Consider the following 11423-nt stretch of genomic DNA (forward strand, 5'->3'; position numbering starts at 1 on the left):
AACAAATTATAATCTTTGAAATTTTTATATTATAATTTAATCAAGAAATAAATAATTAATTCAATTGGGGGAAACTATATTAATTTATTAATAATTTGAAGATGAAATACCCAAATTGTAAATAATTTTAACTGGAATTGAAAATTAGCAACCAAATTTACCCTTGAAAATACAAGGCATTGGGAAGCCCGTAAGCCACCCACGCAACATTTGCATAAAGATGTTTTAACATGACTCACACGTGTCCGCTTTTGATATCAGAAAACATTTTTAAAATGTTCACAAATGAAATATAAAATTTTGAGATTTATGTGGTTATCTTTTCTATTTTTGCGTTTAGAAGGAGAATTTATAAAAATATTTCGTGTATTATTATATTTAAAATTTTAAAATATTTTAGGTACATTTCTAATTTGTTTTTATACTTATTTCTATAATATTTTATAGTATTTTGTAATTTTCAATAGTTTTAAAATAATTATATAAATAATTTTTATAAATGATATAGTTTGTAATTATCTATAATTTTTGTAACATTGTATATTTTTTTGTCATATAAAAAATAATTTGTAAATTTTAATAAATTCTATAAAGTTGTGGTTTTTAATAATATTTTGTAATTGTTAAAAAGCAGCCAACGATGAAATGATATTAATAGTTAAAAGTTGTAAGTTTTGTTTTTTATGTACCAAAGTCTCTTAATTTTCACATTATATTTTTAAGTTTGAGTTTGGAATGTTTCTTGTTTTTCATTCGTTACATCTTATATTCCATCTTCAAATTACTTAAAAACCGATCCAAACGGTGAAGTAAAGATGCAGATGTAGAAGGGTAGAACGGTAAGTAAAAACAACCTTTGTTGTTTGATTCTAATTTCCGTAGACCAACTCCCCCTTCTTCCTAGGAAATCAGACAGACAACATCTCCTTTTTACAAAATAAATTGCTTAGCTTTTGGTTTTGTTTCAGTCGAGAAAACAGACAGTTCATTTTTTTTCCATGTTCTATCGATCGGTGGTGTTTCCTTCAATCTCAGAAAGGAAACGGAATTCAAACAGAAGCAAAACCGACACTGTAATGGCTTCTTCTTCTTCTTCTTCGGCTTTGAAATCTCAGCCTCTTCATAACTTCCAATTGCATGACCTTAAATGGGCCATGAACCACACTAGCAACCACCGCCTTCGGAAACTCTCCGATTCTTTGCACAAATCTCCTCAACGTGGAGAGAGTGGTTCTGAGTCCGACAATAACCGGAAGGTCAATCCGGTGTGCGAAGCTCGCTCAAAGATTGGACATTCTTCAGGTTTTTCTCCTGATCATAGAACTGGAAAATCAGAGAGGAAATTCATCGATGGTTCTGATGTTTTGGTTGATTGTAACTCCGATAAGAAAGTTGATCCATCGGACGCTAGATCGAAGATCTATATACGTTTTCCAGCCAAGAATGACAAGTCTGCTGACGAGGTTGCGGATGTAGGAGATCAGAGCTTGATTACTGAAGACATTGAAGAATTGGTTCCCAAAACTTGGAATCTGAGGCCTCGGAAGCCGATTTTTAAGCCTCCGAATCATCATGGAAGCTCGCTCAAGATCGGAGCTGCGGCGCACGAGAACAAAACTCATAGATCGGAAGCGACGCGATCTAGGAACGTAACCGAACCGAAAGCGGCTGAGAAGAAGGAGAAGAAACAAAAGTTCTCAGTTTCTCTCTCTAGAGACGAAATTGATGATGATATCTTTGCTATGACCGGGTCGAAGGCCTCTAGAAGGCCAAAGAAGCGAGCCAAGAGTGTGCAGAAACAACTCGATGTGAGTTTTTTTTTTCTTTTCTTATTTTTTTGAAAGGAAGTTTTTTATTTCTTCTTTATCGATCTTCCAAAGTTTGAATTGTTCTAATTCTTTATGAATCCTTTGTAGTGCGTGTTTCCTGGATTGTGGCTAGCTTCAATAACGCCTGATTGTTACAGAGTCACGGAGGCTCCTGTAAAGGTCTGATGTTCTGCTGTTCAAAATGTTTAATCTTTTTACTTGCGTAGTCAAATGATTTTGAGTAAAGGTTCGATTTTGGTGATTGCAGGGCTAGATGGGGTTGCTGCTAAAACTGTGAATTTGGAAGGTGGGGGATCAGGGGGACTGCTAAACTTTTTCCTTTTTATTTTCTTTTCAGCTGTAGGATGAGCTTGTAGGGATCGGATCAGATGTTAACTAATGTATCTTGTTTTTTTGTCTAATCCATGATGAAGTTAGAACTTAGAGGGATGGTGAGAGACTGTTATATTATGAATCTTGTTGAGAAGATACAGATTGTAAATATGACTTACCAGTTTCATAACTAGGATTTTAACCTTTTCAGTTTATGTAAAAGGAAATTGTTTTTCAGGAGATCTTTTAGTTCTTGGATAAATTATGAACGCTTGTTAGTTGTTCATTGAACTTGTTTAAATGTTAGATCATAATACTATTTACCGTCCCAGAAAGTTTGGAATGCATATTTGTATTTGATGTGCATTTGTTTCTTTCTTATTTAGTTCTTTGTTCTTTCTAATATGCATGTTTAGGAGCGTGTGTTGATTATATATTGGATTGAGTAGACATGAGCTAGTGTTAGTAGTTAACGGGTTGAATAGTATTGACCGCATGTTAGCGATAAACAGATTGGATTAACGGCTTTAGTAGTCCTGTGAACTTGCTTATAATTAACGGATTAAGTGGTTCTGAAAACGCGAGCATACTTGAGCTACTGCTCATATATTGTTGGGTTACGGTTTTGTGATTGATCTCTATGCTTTATACGTTTGTCTAAGTGTTGTTTGTGTCTTCTCTCTAAAAAAAGAAACTGCTCTTGGATGCCTCTCATGACAAGGTTTAGTCTTGGGGAAGTTTCTTTGTATGGCTTAGAAATATCACAATTAGAGAGACCATGAGTCAAATAATGGAAGGATTGATTAGATTAATTTTCTTTATCTTTCCATTATGAATGCAGCAATAAGTAGTAAAACTAGAATAACTAAGTCCTCTTGGCTGAGTCTCATCTCTGTCATATATGCAGCTAAAATTACATGATAGGAGTTCAAATTAAAAACGTGTTTATGATGACAATTAGGTTGGCTATAGAACTAATCATCTCTTTGGCATGATTTGACATTTTGTTTGGTTAACTACAGTACATAAATTATTTTAACTAGAGGTGCACGAATATCTAACATGCTTTGCTTTTTAGAAGGGTGCAAGAGAATATATAGAATATACATAGATTGATGTATGCATATACAAGCATATAGAGTGAATAGTCAATGCATCTACAGCAGCCTTTACAGTCGAAATGTGTAATTTGTTTATATTTGAAACTTATGAATCCCAAATCTTGCTATGACCAGATTCTGTGAATCATTAAAAAATTCACTTAGCGCATGTATCGATTGGGATATGTTAATACTTCTTTTTGGATTGAGGTTTGTGATTTTTAAGTTAACTGATTTGATGTGTTGCAGCTGTAGCAGCTATTTTCCCCCTCTCATCCACATGCCTGCATGTGCACATACATGCGCATGCACACACACTATAGCAGAGCATGGGCCTTAATTTGTTAGGATGTGCATTTCTTGGGAGACATGATGTTGCCATCTATTATTTGATAATTATACTGAAATCTCTGATGATCTATGACTTCTATATATGCATCTGATTGGGAATATGGAGCAGAAAGCTGCTTCAGGTTAGATGCTCAGATCCTTTGCCAGGAAAATCATTATGTGGCGTAATCTTCTTTGTTTTTACCGTGTTCTGTTTTCTAGTTCAGTGTTCTATAGTAAATTGTGGACTCTGTTTAAAGTTTCGGCCTAATTGAAAGGCTACGCAATTACCATGTTTGAAGACTACACGGCAGGTACAATTCTCAGTCAGCATTAAGTTTGATTATGATTTGGATAATTGGTGTCATTGATATGTGGCGCAAACTCAAAACTGCTCCATGTTCTTCGTTTCCTAACAAAAGACTAAGCAAACCCTGTCCTGGATTTTGTAGTGAGCTTGCCCTGTAGATTGTCCGTAGTTCAGTGAAACAGAATGGCTGCAGATAAGAGCCAGATGAAAATGGTGGCCCTGCACCCTCCATAAAAAATCTGCCGACAATGTAAGGAGTCAATGGAAGTGAATACAAAATATTTTGCAGCTCTACCATGTTATGGAGGGCTTTAAATGTTTCGTGTTGGGCAAGTTTTGAGAGTGGCAATTTTTAGAAAATTCTACATCATCCTGAAACTAGGAAGATTGTTTTGTTTTCGGACAATGATGGCAGAAGTATGCGTACTGCACTATATATTTCCAGTTATAAAAGATCAGATTAATTTTTTTTTTCAAATTTTTATTATACTTAAAGTTCAAATTTTGTCTTCACTTCTTTTTCCTTCAATATTGTAATAATAAAAAAATGTTAATAATGTGAATAAAGTTTAATAGGATAACTGATTTTAATTTTTTATAGAACAAAAATATTATTTTAATTTTAAGACATGTGTTTTACTTTTTAAAATATAATTATATGATATTTTATTAATCTATTTTAAAAAAAAATTTTAAGACATGTATTTTATTTTTAAAACATTGTACTTTATTTTTTAATTTAATTTAAATAATTTAAAATTTTTATTTATATTTTAATCTTCTAAATATTTAACTAAATTACATGGTCAATGATGACAAGAAAAATGTGTTTAATTTTAGAGAGGAAATAATCCAACAAATATGAAATACTAGAGTAATTAGATAAAATTGTATTAATTTTTTTTTAAAATTTATTATAGCCGTAGTGTTGAATACTTTTTTGGATTAAGAGATTTTTTTTTAATTCACTAGTTGGTCCTTTTCAGAAACAAACCAACAACGCCATTTGGCAAGATAGAGGATTGGTTAATGAGGCTTATTATATGAAAGGGAACATAATATTGTCTAGTCATAAAAATGGTATTGCAGATTGCAGTGAAGCTCCTGCTAGTATTGCAAATGATTTGTGCAGCCAATCAATTATCATGTAGTTGGTATAAATGGCAGTTTAGAAGGAATATCAGTGGTATTTCTCCATATCTGAGATGGATGATTTCAAGGAGGTTGTAGCAGCTGGCAATGATGTCTTTTCAGAGCTATAGAGACAATGCTGGTAAGAATGCTTTAAGAGGTCAAAATGGATGTGAAGAAATCTTTAACAAAAACTGCCATAAGAAGTGTGATGGCACAACCAGATGATATTCCTCAAACAGGACAGCTTCTTGAGCCATGTACAGTAACTCATTGGGATGGCTTCGGCGGCAGCAGTAATGAACCTGCAGTGGCATCCATGTCCACTTTTGAGAAAGCTTCCCCATCAGTGCCCCGAACTGTGGAGCCACAAGTGCTTTGATAGGGCTGAAACCTATGGCATTTGAAAATGAGGATGAGTAGAAGTAAGAATCATACTACTGACGCTGCCCTCCCATCAGATATGGAGACCATGTTAATTTGAGAACTGTTGGTGATGAAGAAAAGACGGTTGACAATAATGTACAGTAACTCATTGGGATGGCTTCGGCGGCAGCAGTAATGAACCTGCAGTGGCATCCATGTCCACTTTTGAGAAAGCTTCCCCATCAGTGCCCCGAACTGTGGAGCCACAAGTGCTTTGATAGGGCTGAAACCTATGGCATTTGAAAATGAGGATGAGTAGAAGTAAGAATCATACTACTGACGCTGCCCTCCCATCAGATATGGAGACCATGTTAATTTGAGAACTGTTGGTGATGAAGAAAAGACGGTTGACAATAATGTGGTTGAACCCTCGGAAACATTCCAAAACCATTCAACCAGCTACTGAAGTCGCAGCTATAGAAACTGACAATTCTAATGACAAGGAACTTTTAAGCACTAAACTTTTTACAACTAAATCTAAACTTGATGGAAAATGTGTGCAAATAGAGATCGACCAACAGGTGATTGATGATTAGAATTTGTGCTGATACCACTGCAGTCAGTGCTGCCTCTGACAAACAATAGATTGATAGCATTTTGCACAGCAGTTCCTTATTTTCTTTCTTTCTACATGCAATTGTGTTGTTATTCAGCCACTTGCTTTAAAATTTTGAGTAGTGTAATAAGCCAACTAATTATCTCCAATTGTACCCGACAACTGGAAAAATCATGTCGTTTCCGTTGGGTTAACAAACTTGGACCCAACTTGAAGAAGTGGTCTTCAGTTTCTGTCAGTCTTCTTATGCAAGTTTACGATGGAGGAAGAGAGGGTAGTTGTAGAGTTGCAGGCACAGTTTGGGAACAAATGGGCCAAAAATGCTACGTTTCTTGCTTCGGAGGAACACGTATTCATTCCATCAATACATTCTCATACCCGTCATAGCAACCGAGAACAAGGAAACTCGTCTTGAGTTTAACGTATTAAGTAATTCTTCAGCCACAAAGTTGACTTTGTTCCCATATATTATGGTCGAACATATCCGCATCAAGACTACAACTTTCAAAATGATTTAACAGTGTTAAAATACAAAATAATAGCGGTTAGTATTGTTAGGAGTCAGTTCAGCAGTTAGTTTGTTATTCTCATCAATCTATTAATCTGTTAGCAACAGTTATGAACAATAGCTAAACTCATGTAATCTATAAATATTTTAATGGTAGAGGAAGGAACAAATACCTATTTTCTTGATCAATACAATCATACTTTGTTCATTGAAAGATTTTAACATGGTATCAGTCGCCTTGGTCCTGGAGCTCTGATTTTTTTTCTTGTATTTCTGTTTCTTTCTTCATTTTCATGACTACTTCTACTGATTCTGTTTCAGTCAAGCCTGGTTGCTTGACGTTTACTGGTGATCAAATCATCCATTCGTTTCCTCGTCATGACACAATTAAACTAGACAATAGTAGTTTCATTCAGTGGCAGCAACACATCCGATTGATTGTTGAATGTTACGAATTAACAGGTTTTTTGGATGGGACCTTACCTTCTCCGCCACGGTTTGTGCAATCGACTGATGGATCTCTTGTTTCTAATCCACATGCGTCGGCATACACTCAATAAGATCGTCTGCTTGCTTCCTGGTTGCTCTCTACCATACATCCCTCCTTGTTGTCCTCTTTCACTGGTGCCCGAACAGCGTGTGATGTGTGGACTACGGCCACTCATTTGTTTGCGATGGTCACAAGTGTGAAAGTGTCCAAAATCCGTCATAAGTTGCACTCTCTTAAGAAATGTAATCTTTCGATTACAAAGTATGTTGCACGAATCCAAAATACTTGTGCCCTGCTTGATGCCTCAGGCTCTCGGGTCTCAGAGGCAAAAAAATTTGAAGTTATTTTGGCAAGTCTTCCACCGGAATTTGATGCAATGATTACGTTGGAGTCATTTTCGGCTGAACCGTTACCTTTTCAACACCTTTTGGATGTGTTTCTTGAGTATGAAAATTGACAGCTGCGAGTGATTCAAGAGGTACCGATTCAAGCTAATATTACGAAATCTGTGCCGTCGCCAGTGGTGATAGAGCCGGCTCGTGGTGGTCGATTCCATAATGGGCGTGGTAGAGGGTTTCGCTCTCGAATCTAGTGCCAAATCTGCAGTCGATTTGGACATTTAGCTCAACGCTGTTTTTATCGCTATAATCGCGATTTCGAAGGTCCAACGTCCATGGCTAGGTTGCGTGCGCCTGGTGGTGTTTCTGGTTGCTCAACAGCGTCCAACGAATTTGCGTCTGACGAGTTCAGTGTGACGCCTTATTTGTGTTGCTGGTCTGCTAGGGTTTCCAATCCATTTCTTAGTGTTAGTGATGGTTTTGGGTGCCTGGATGGATTTGGTATACATGTTGGGCCTAGGCATGTGCTTCCTTCATTTGCGCTTAGGCCAGACTCGTCATTTGGGCTGCATGTTGCGGCTACTGGCAAATCGAATGAGCATGGGTCGTATGTTGCTGATTTTGGGCCTGTTGCTGGTACTAGTCAGTTGGCTGCCCATGGACCTTATGGATGTTCTTATGAATTTGGGCCTCAAGCAAATCATGTTTCACGTGGACCAATTTTCAATCTGGGGTAGTTTAATAATTCGTTTATGCGTCAGCATGATCATGAGTTCTCTAGGGCTGATGCTTGTCCTGAACCTGGGGTTCTGTTCCTTGGCAAACCAAACCTAGGGCTGGTGTGTACACTAGGTCCGATCCATGTATTGGGCTTCCTCGCCTATCTAATCTACGTTCCTCTGATGTGTCCAATTCCACTGGGTGTAATATTCGTGCTGCTTAGATATGGTCCAATCTTGATGGTATTGATTCCTATGTTCTGCTATCTGTTGGCACTACGTCCTGGTATCTAGACTCAGGAGCCACACATCATGTCTGTCATGATACTTCTGTGTTGAATAGGTCTACTCCTTACTCAAGTACGTCCTCCCTTTTAATAGGTGATGGAACTTCTACTCAGATCTCTTTAATTGGTAATTCAGTAATTCCTACATAACATAAATTACTTTGTTTATCTAATATTTTGTGCGTTCCAGCTATACGTAAAAATCTCTTGTCTGTATCTTAGTTTGCAACTGACAACAATGTGTTTTTTGAATTTCATCCAACTTACTGTGTTGTTAATGACATCCAGACTCGGGACATTTTGTTGAGGGGCTACATTCGTGACAGGCTCTATCATTTTTCTCCATTAGCTGAATCTGTCATGTTTGTTGTGGATCCAACTCTTGCCAATGTTGGAGTTTAAAATCAATCTAATGGTTGTGAAGTTTTTACGTTGTGGCATAATCGTCTTGGTCATCCTTCTGCCGCTGTTGTCAAGGTTGTTTTAAATAACTGCAATATTGCTTGTAATAAGTTTTGTCTTGATAATGTTTGTGTTGCCTGCCAAAAAGAGAAGTCTCATAAGTTGTCATTTCTAAATTCTACTACTGAATATAATAATCTTTTTGATTTGGTAGTTTTTGACTTATGGGGACCTGCCTCAGTCGCTTGTGGACAAAGTTGGTATTATTTCTCGTTTATTGATATTTGTACTCGGTTTACTTGGATATAGACCTGTCTATGGCCCGGGCGGCCCGGCCCGGCTCGACGGCCCGCCTGAAATATGGAAGGGTTTGGGTAAAAATATAGGTCCGAAATATGGGCTTGGGCAAAAATTTAGGCCCGTTTAAAAAATGGGCCGGGCCTCGGGCAAGATTTTTTTGGCCCTGGCCCGGGCCCGGCCTGAAAAGTATTAAATATATTTTTTTATTTTTAAAATATAATAGTTTTTTATTTTAAGTTTATTTACTTTCATTTCCTTGACTAGTGTTACAAAATAATAATAATAAAACATTAAGTTTGTTTTACTAATCAAATGTTAGATTTTGTTACAACAATTAATACAATTAATACAATTAATAATTTGATAAATTTACTAATCAAATGTTAGATTTTAATACAATTAACAATTAATAATTTGATAATTTTACTAACAATTAATTTTAATAACAATTAGTTTTAATTTTATTAAAAAATAATTTTAATTTTAATTAAAAACGGGCCGTGTAACAGCCCGATTTGGTTTCGGGACCACAAATCCGACGAGGAAAAATTTATTTTCTTATATTTTTATGGTCTACGATTTCACGGAATGATTTTGTGAAAATTTCGTTCGAAAATTTCGACGTTTGGGCACTCAATTTAGTCAAAAGGACTAAATTGTAAAAAGTGCAAAAGTTGAGTTCTACATGTTAGAGGTGTTCAATTGTTATGAAACTTTAAATTGGAGGTCCTTATATGGTAATTAGACCATTGGTTAAGTTGGTAGATAAAAATGGGCATGAGATAAGTGAAATAGGAAATTTTTAAGTTAGGGGCAATTTGGTAATCTAGTAATTAAAATGAATTAAAAGGGAAAAAGATGGCAAATTGGGCTCATCTTCTTCATTGGGACGAAATCAGCAAGGGGGGGAGCCATTGTTAGGGTTTTCAAGCTTCCAAGCTCCATAGTAAGTGGTTCTAAGCCCCGTTTTTAATGTTCTTTACGTTTTTGGAGTCCCGGTAACTTGATTTTGCTTACTCTAGCAATAATTTAATCTAGGGTTTATATTTGGAAAAATATCCATATGTGAAATGTGTTTATTTTGATGTTTTATGGTAGAATATGAAGCTAGAAATTATGTTAAGCAACTTTTGCTAAGCGATTTTGAGTGAAAACGAGTAAAACGACATAATCGATAAAATACTAAATGTTCATAAGTAGGTGTTAGAGTGGGAATTTGGTGTTGCCATAGAAGGGAAAAATGTTCAGCATGTCATAATACATAAGAATAAGGGATAAAGTTTAATTTCTGAGCCTAGGGGCAAAATTGTAATTTTGTGAAACCTTAGGGGCAAAAATGTAATTTTTCCAAAATGTGATTTTTGGACTGGATTGAATAATGTGAGTGTTAAATAAGTTAAATGTGTTATTATAAGTCAAGAAAGACAATGAATTGACTTTGATTAGTGAAAAAAATGAGAAAAAGTGAGAAATTTCCCGATTGAACATTCGGAATAAAAAGGGATACGAATGAAGTGACAGAAATGATCACATATGTGGCATGGACTGTGTGTAGGCCACCATGTGAAAGTGAAAGTGATGGTCACGTGTGTAGTACTATGTGTAGTCTACTACGTGTACCAGAATGATAGGTCGCATGTGTAGTACTATGTGCAGGCTACTATGCGTACCGGATAGCTTCGATCACGTGTGTAGTACTATGTGTAGGCTACTACGTGTACCAGAATGATAGGTCGTATGTGTAGTACTATGTGCAGGCTACCATGCGTACCGGATAGCTTCGATCATGTGTGTAGTACTATATGCAGGCTACTACGTGTATCGGATAGTGATGGTCACATGTGTAGTACTATGTGCATGCTACTATGTGAATCCGCGTCATTGAATATAAAGGTGGTTGCTAAGTTCTGATTCCACCGTATCCTTGACTGTGAAAGGAGTTGCTATGTGCTGATTCCCCGTATCATTGATTATAAGGTGGTTGCTAAGTGCTGATTCCACCGTGTAACGGTTAATATTCCGAAGTGTTCATCGGGGAAATTAGATAAGTGAAAATATATGTGAATCGAATAAGGTTACGTGATGAATATTGGGTTCGATATTTAATCGACCCTTAAGTAGGATGAAAAGAAGTAATGAAATTATGAAAAAGTAAAATGTGCAACAAAACAGTTTTAGATAGTAAAAATAGTGTGACTTTGAAAAATCACCAAAAATGGTGGAAATTGAATTAGAGAGTGAATAGGATATGAAATGAAAGCTTAAGAAGTCTATTTTTACATGAAAGAAACAAGGGAAGCAAAAGAGTTACACATGTTTAGATATTTGAATTTTAGTGAGGCAGGGTTGGATTGATTTCAGAATCCCCTGTTCTGACTTTGGAAA

The 11423-nt window shown here is 36.0% G+C and overlaps 1 protein-coding gene and 1 long non-coding RNA gene across 10 annotated transcripts; one reads left to right on the forward strand and one right to left on the reverse strand.

The window, feature by feature from the left end:
* Nucleotides 1–302: 302 nt before the first annotated feature.
* Nucleotides 303–4359, forward strand: LOC107924475 (chromatin-remodeling ATPase INO80). Of its 8 annotated transcripts, none has more exons than XM_041105774.1 (7): nucleotides 689–839; nucleotides 969–1808; nucleotides 1917–1988; nucleotides 2077–2115; nucleotides 3491–3714; nucleotides 3794–3885; nucleotides 4024–4359. In XM_041105774.1, exons 2-4 carry the CDS (start codon nucleotides 999–1001, stop codon nucleotides 2080–2082), a joined length of 888 nt encoding a protein of 295 aa, XP_040961708.1. In that variant the 5' UTR covers nucleotides 689–839; nucleotides 969–998; the 3' UTR covers nucleotides 2083–2115; nucleotides 3491–3714; nucleotides 3794–3885; nucleotides 4024–4359. The 8 variants fall into 8 exon arrangements, with proteins under 8 accessions (XP_016710424.1, XP_040961708.1, XP_040961707.1 ...); XM_041105773.1 differs by having other exon boundaries at nucleotides 3799–3885; XM_041105771.1 differs by having other exon boundaries at nucleotides 689–1808.
* Nucleotides 4360–4992: 633 nt separating this feature from the next.
* On the reverse strand, nucleotides 4993–7847 carry LOC107922840 (uncharacterized). Of its 2 annotated transcripts, none has more exons than XR_001691447.2 (2): nucleotides 6676–7847; nucleotides 4993–6489 (listed from the first exon to the last, which is right to left on the reverse strand). It is a non-coding gene; the product is annotated as an uncharacterized lncRNA (long non-coding RNA). The 2 variants fall into 2 exon arrangements; XR_001691446.2 differs by having other exon boundaries at nucleotides 4993–6495.
* Nucleotides 7848–11423: the final 3576 nt, after the last annotated feature.

Source organism: Gossypium hirsutum, chromosome D11, assembly GCF_007990345.1.
Source record: "Gossypium hirsutum isolate 1008001.06 chromosome D11, Gossypium_hirsutum_v2.1, whole genome shotgun sequence".
In the NCBI taxonomy this organism is placed as follows: Eukaryota; Viridiplantae; Streptophyta; class Magnoliopsida; order Malvales; family Malvaceae; genus Gossypium; species Gossypium hirsutum.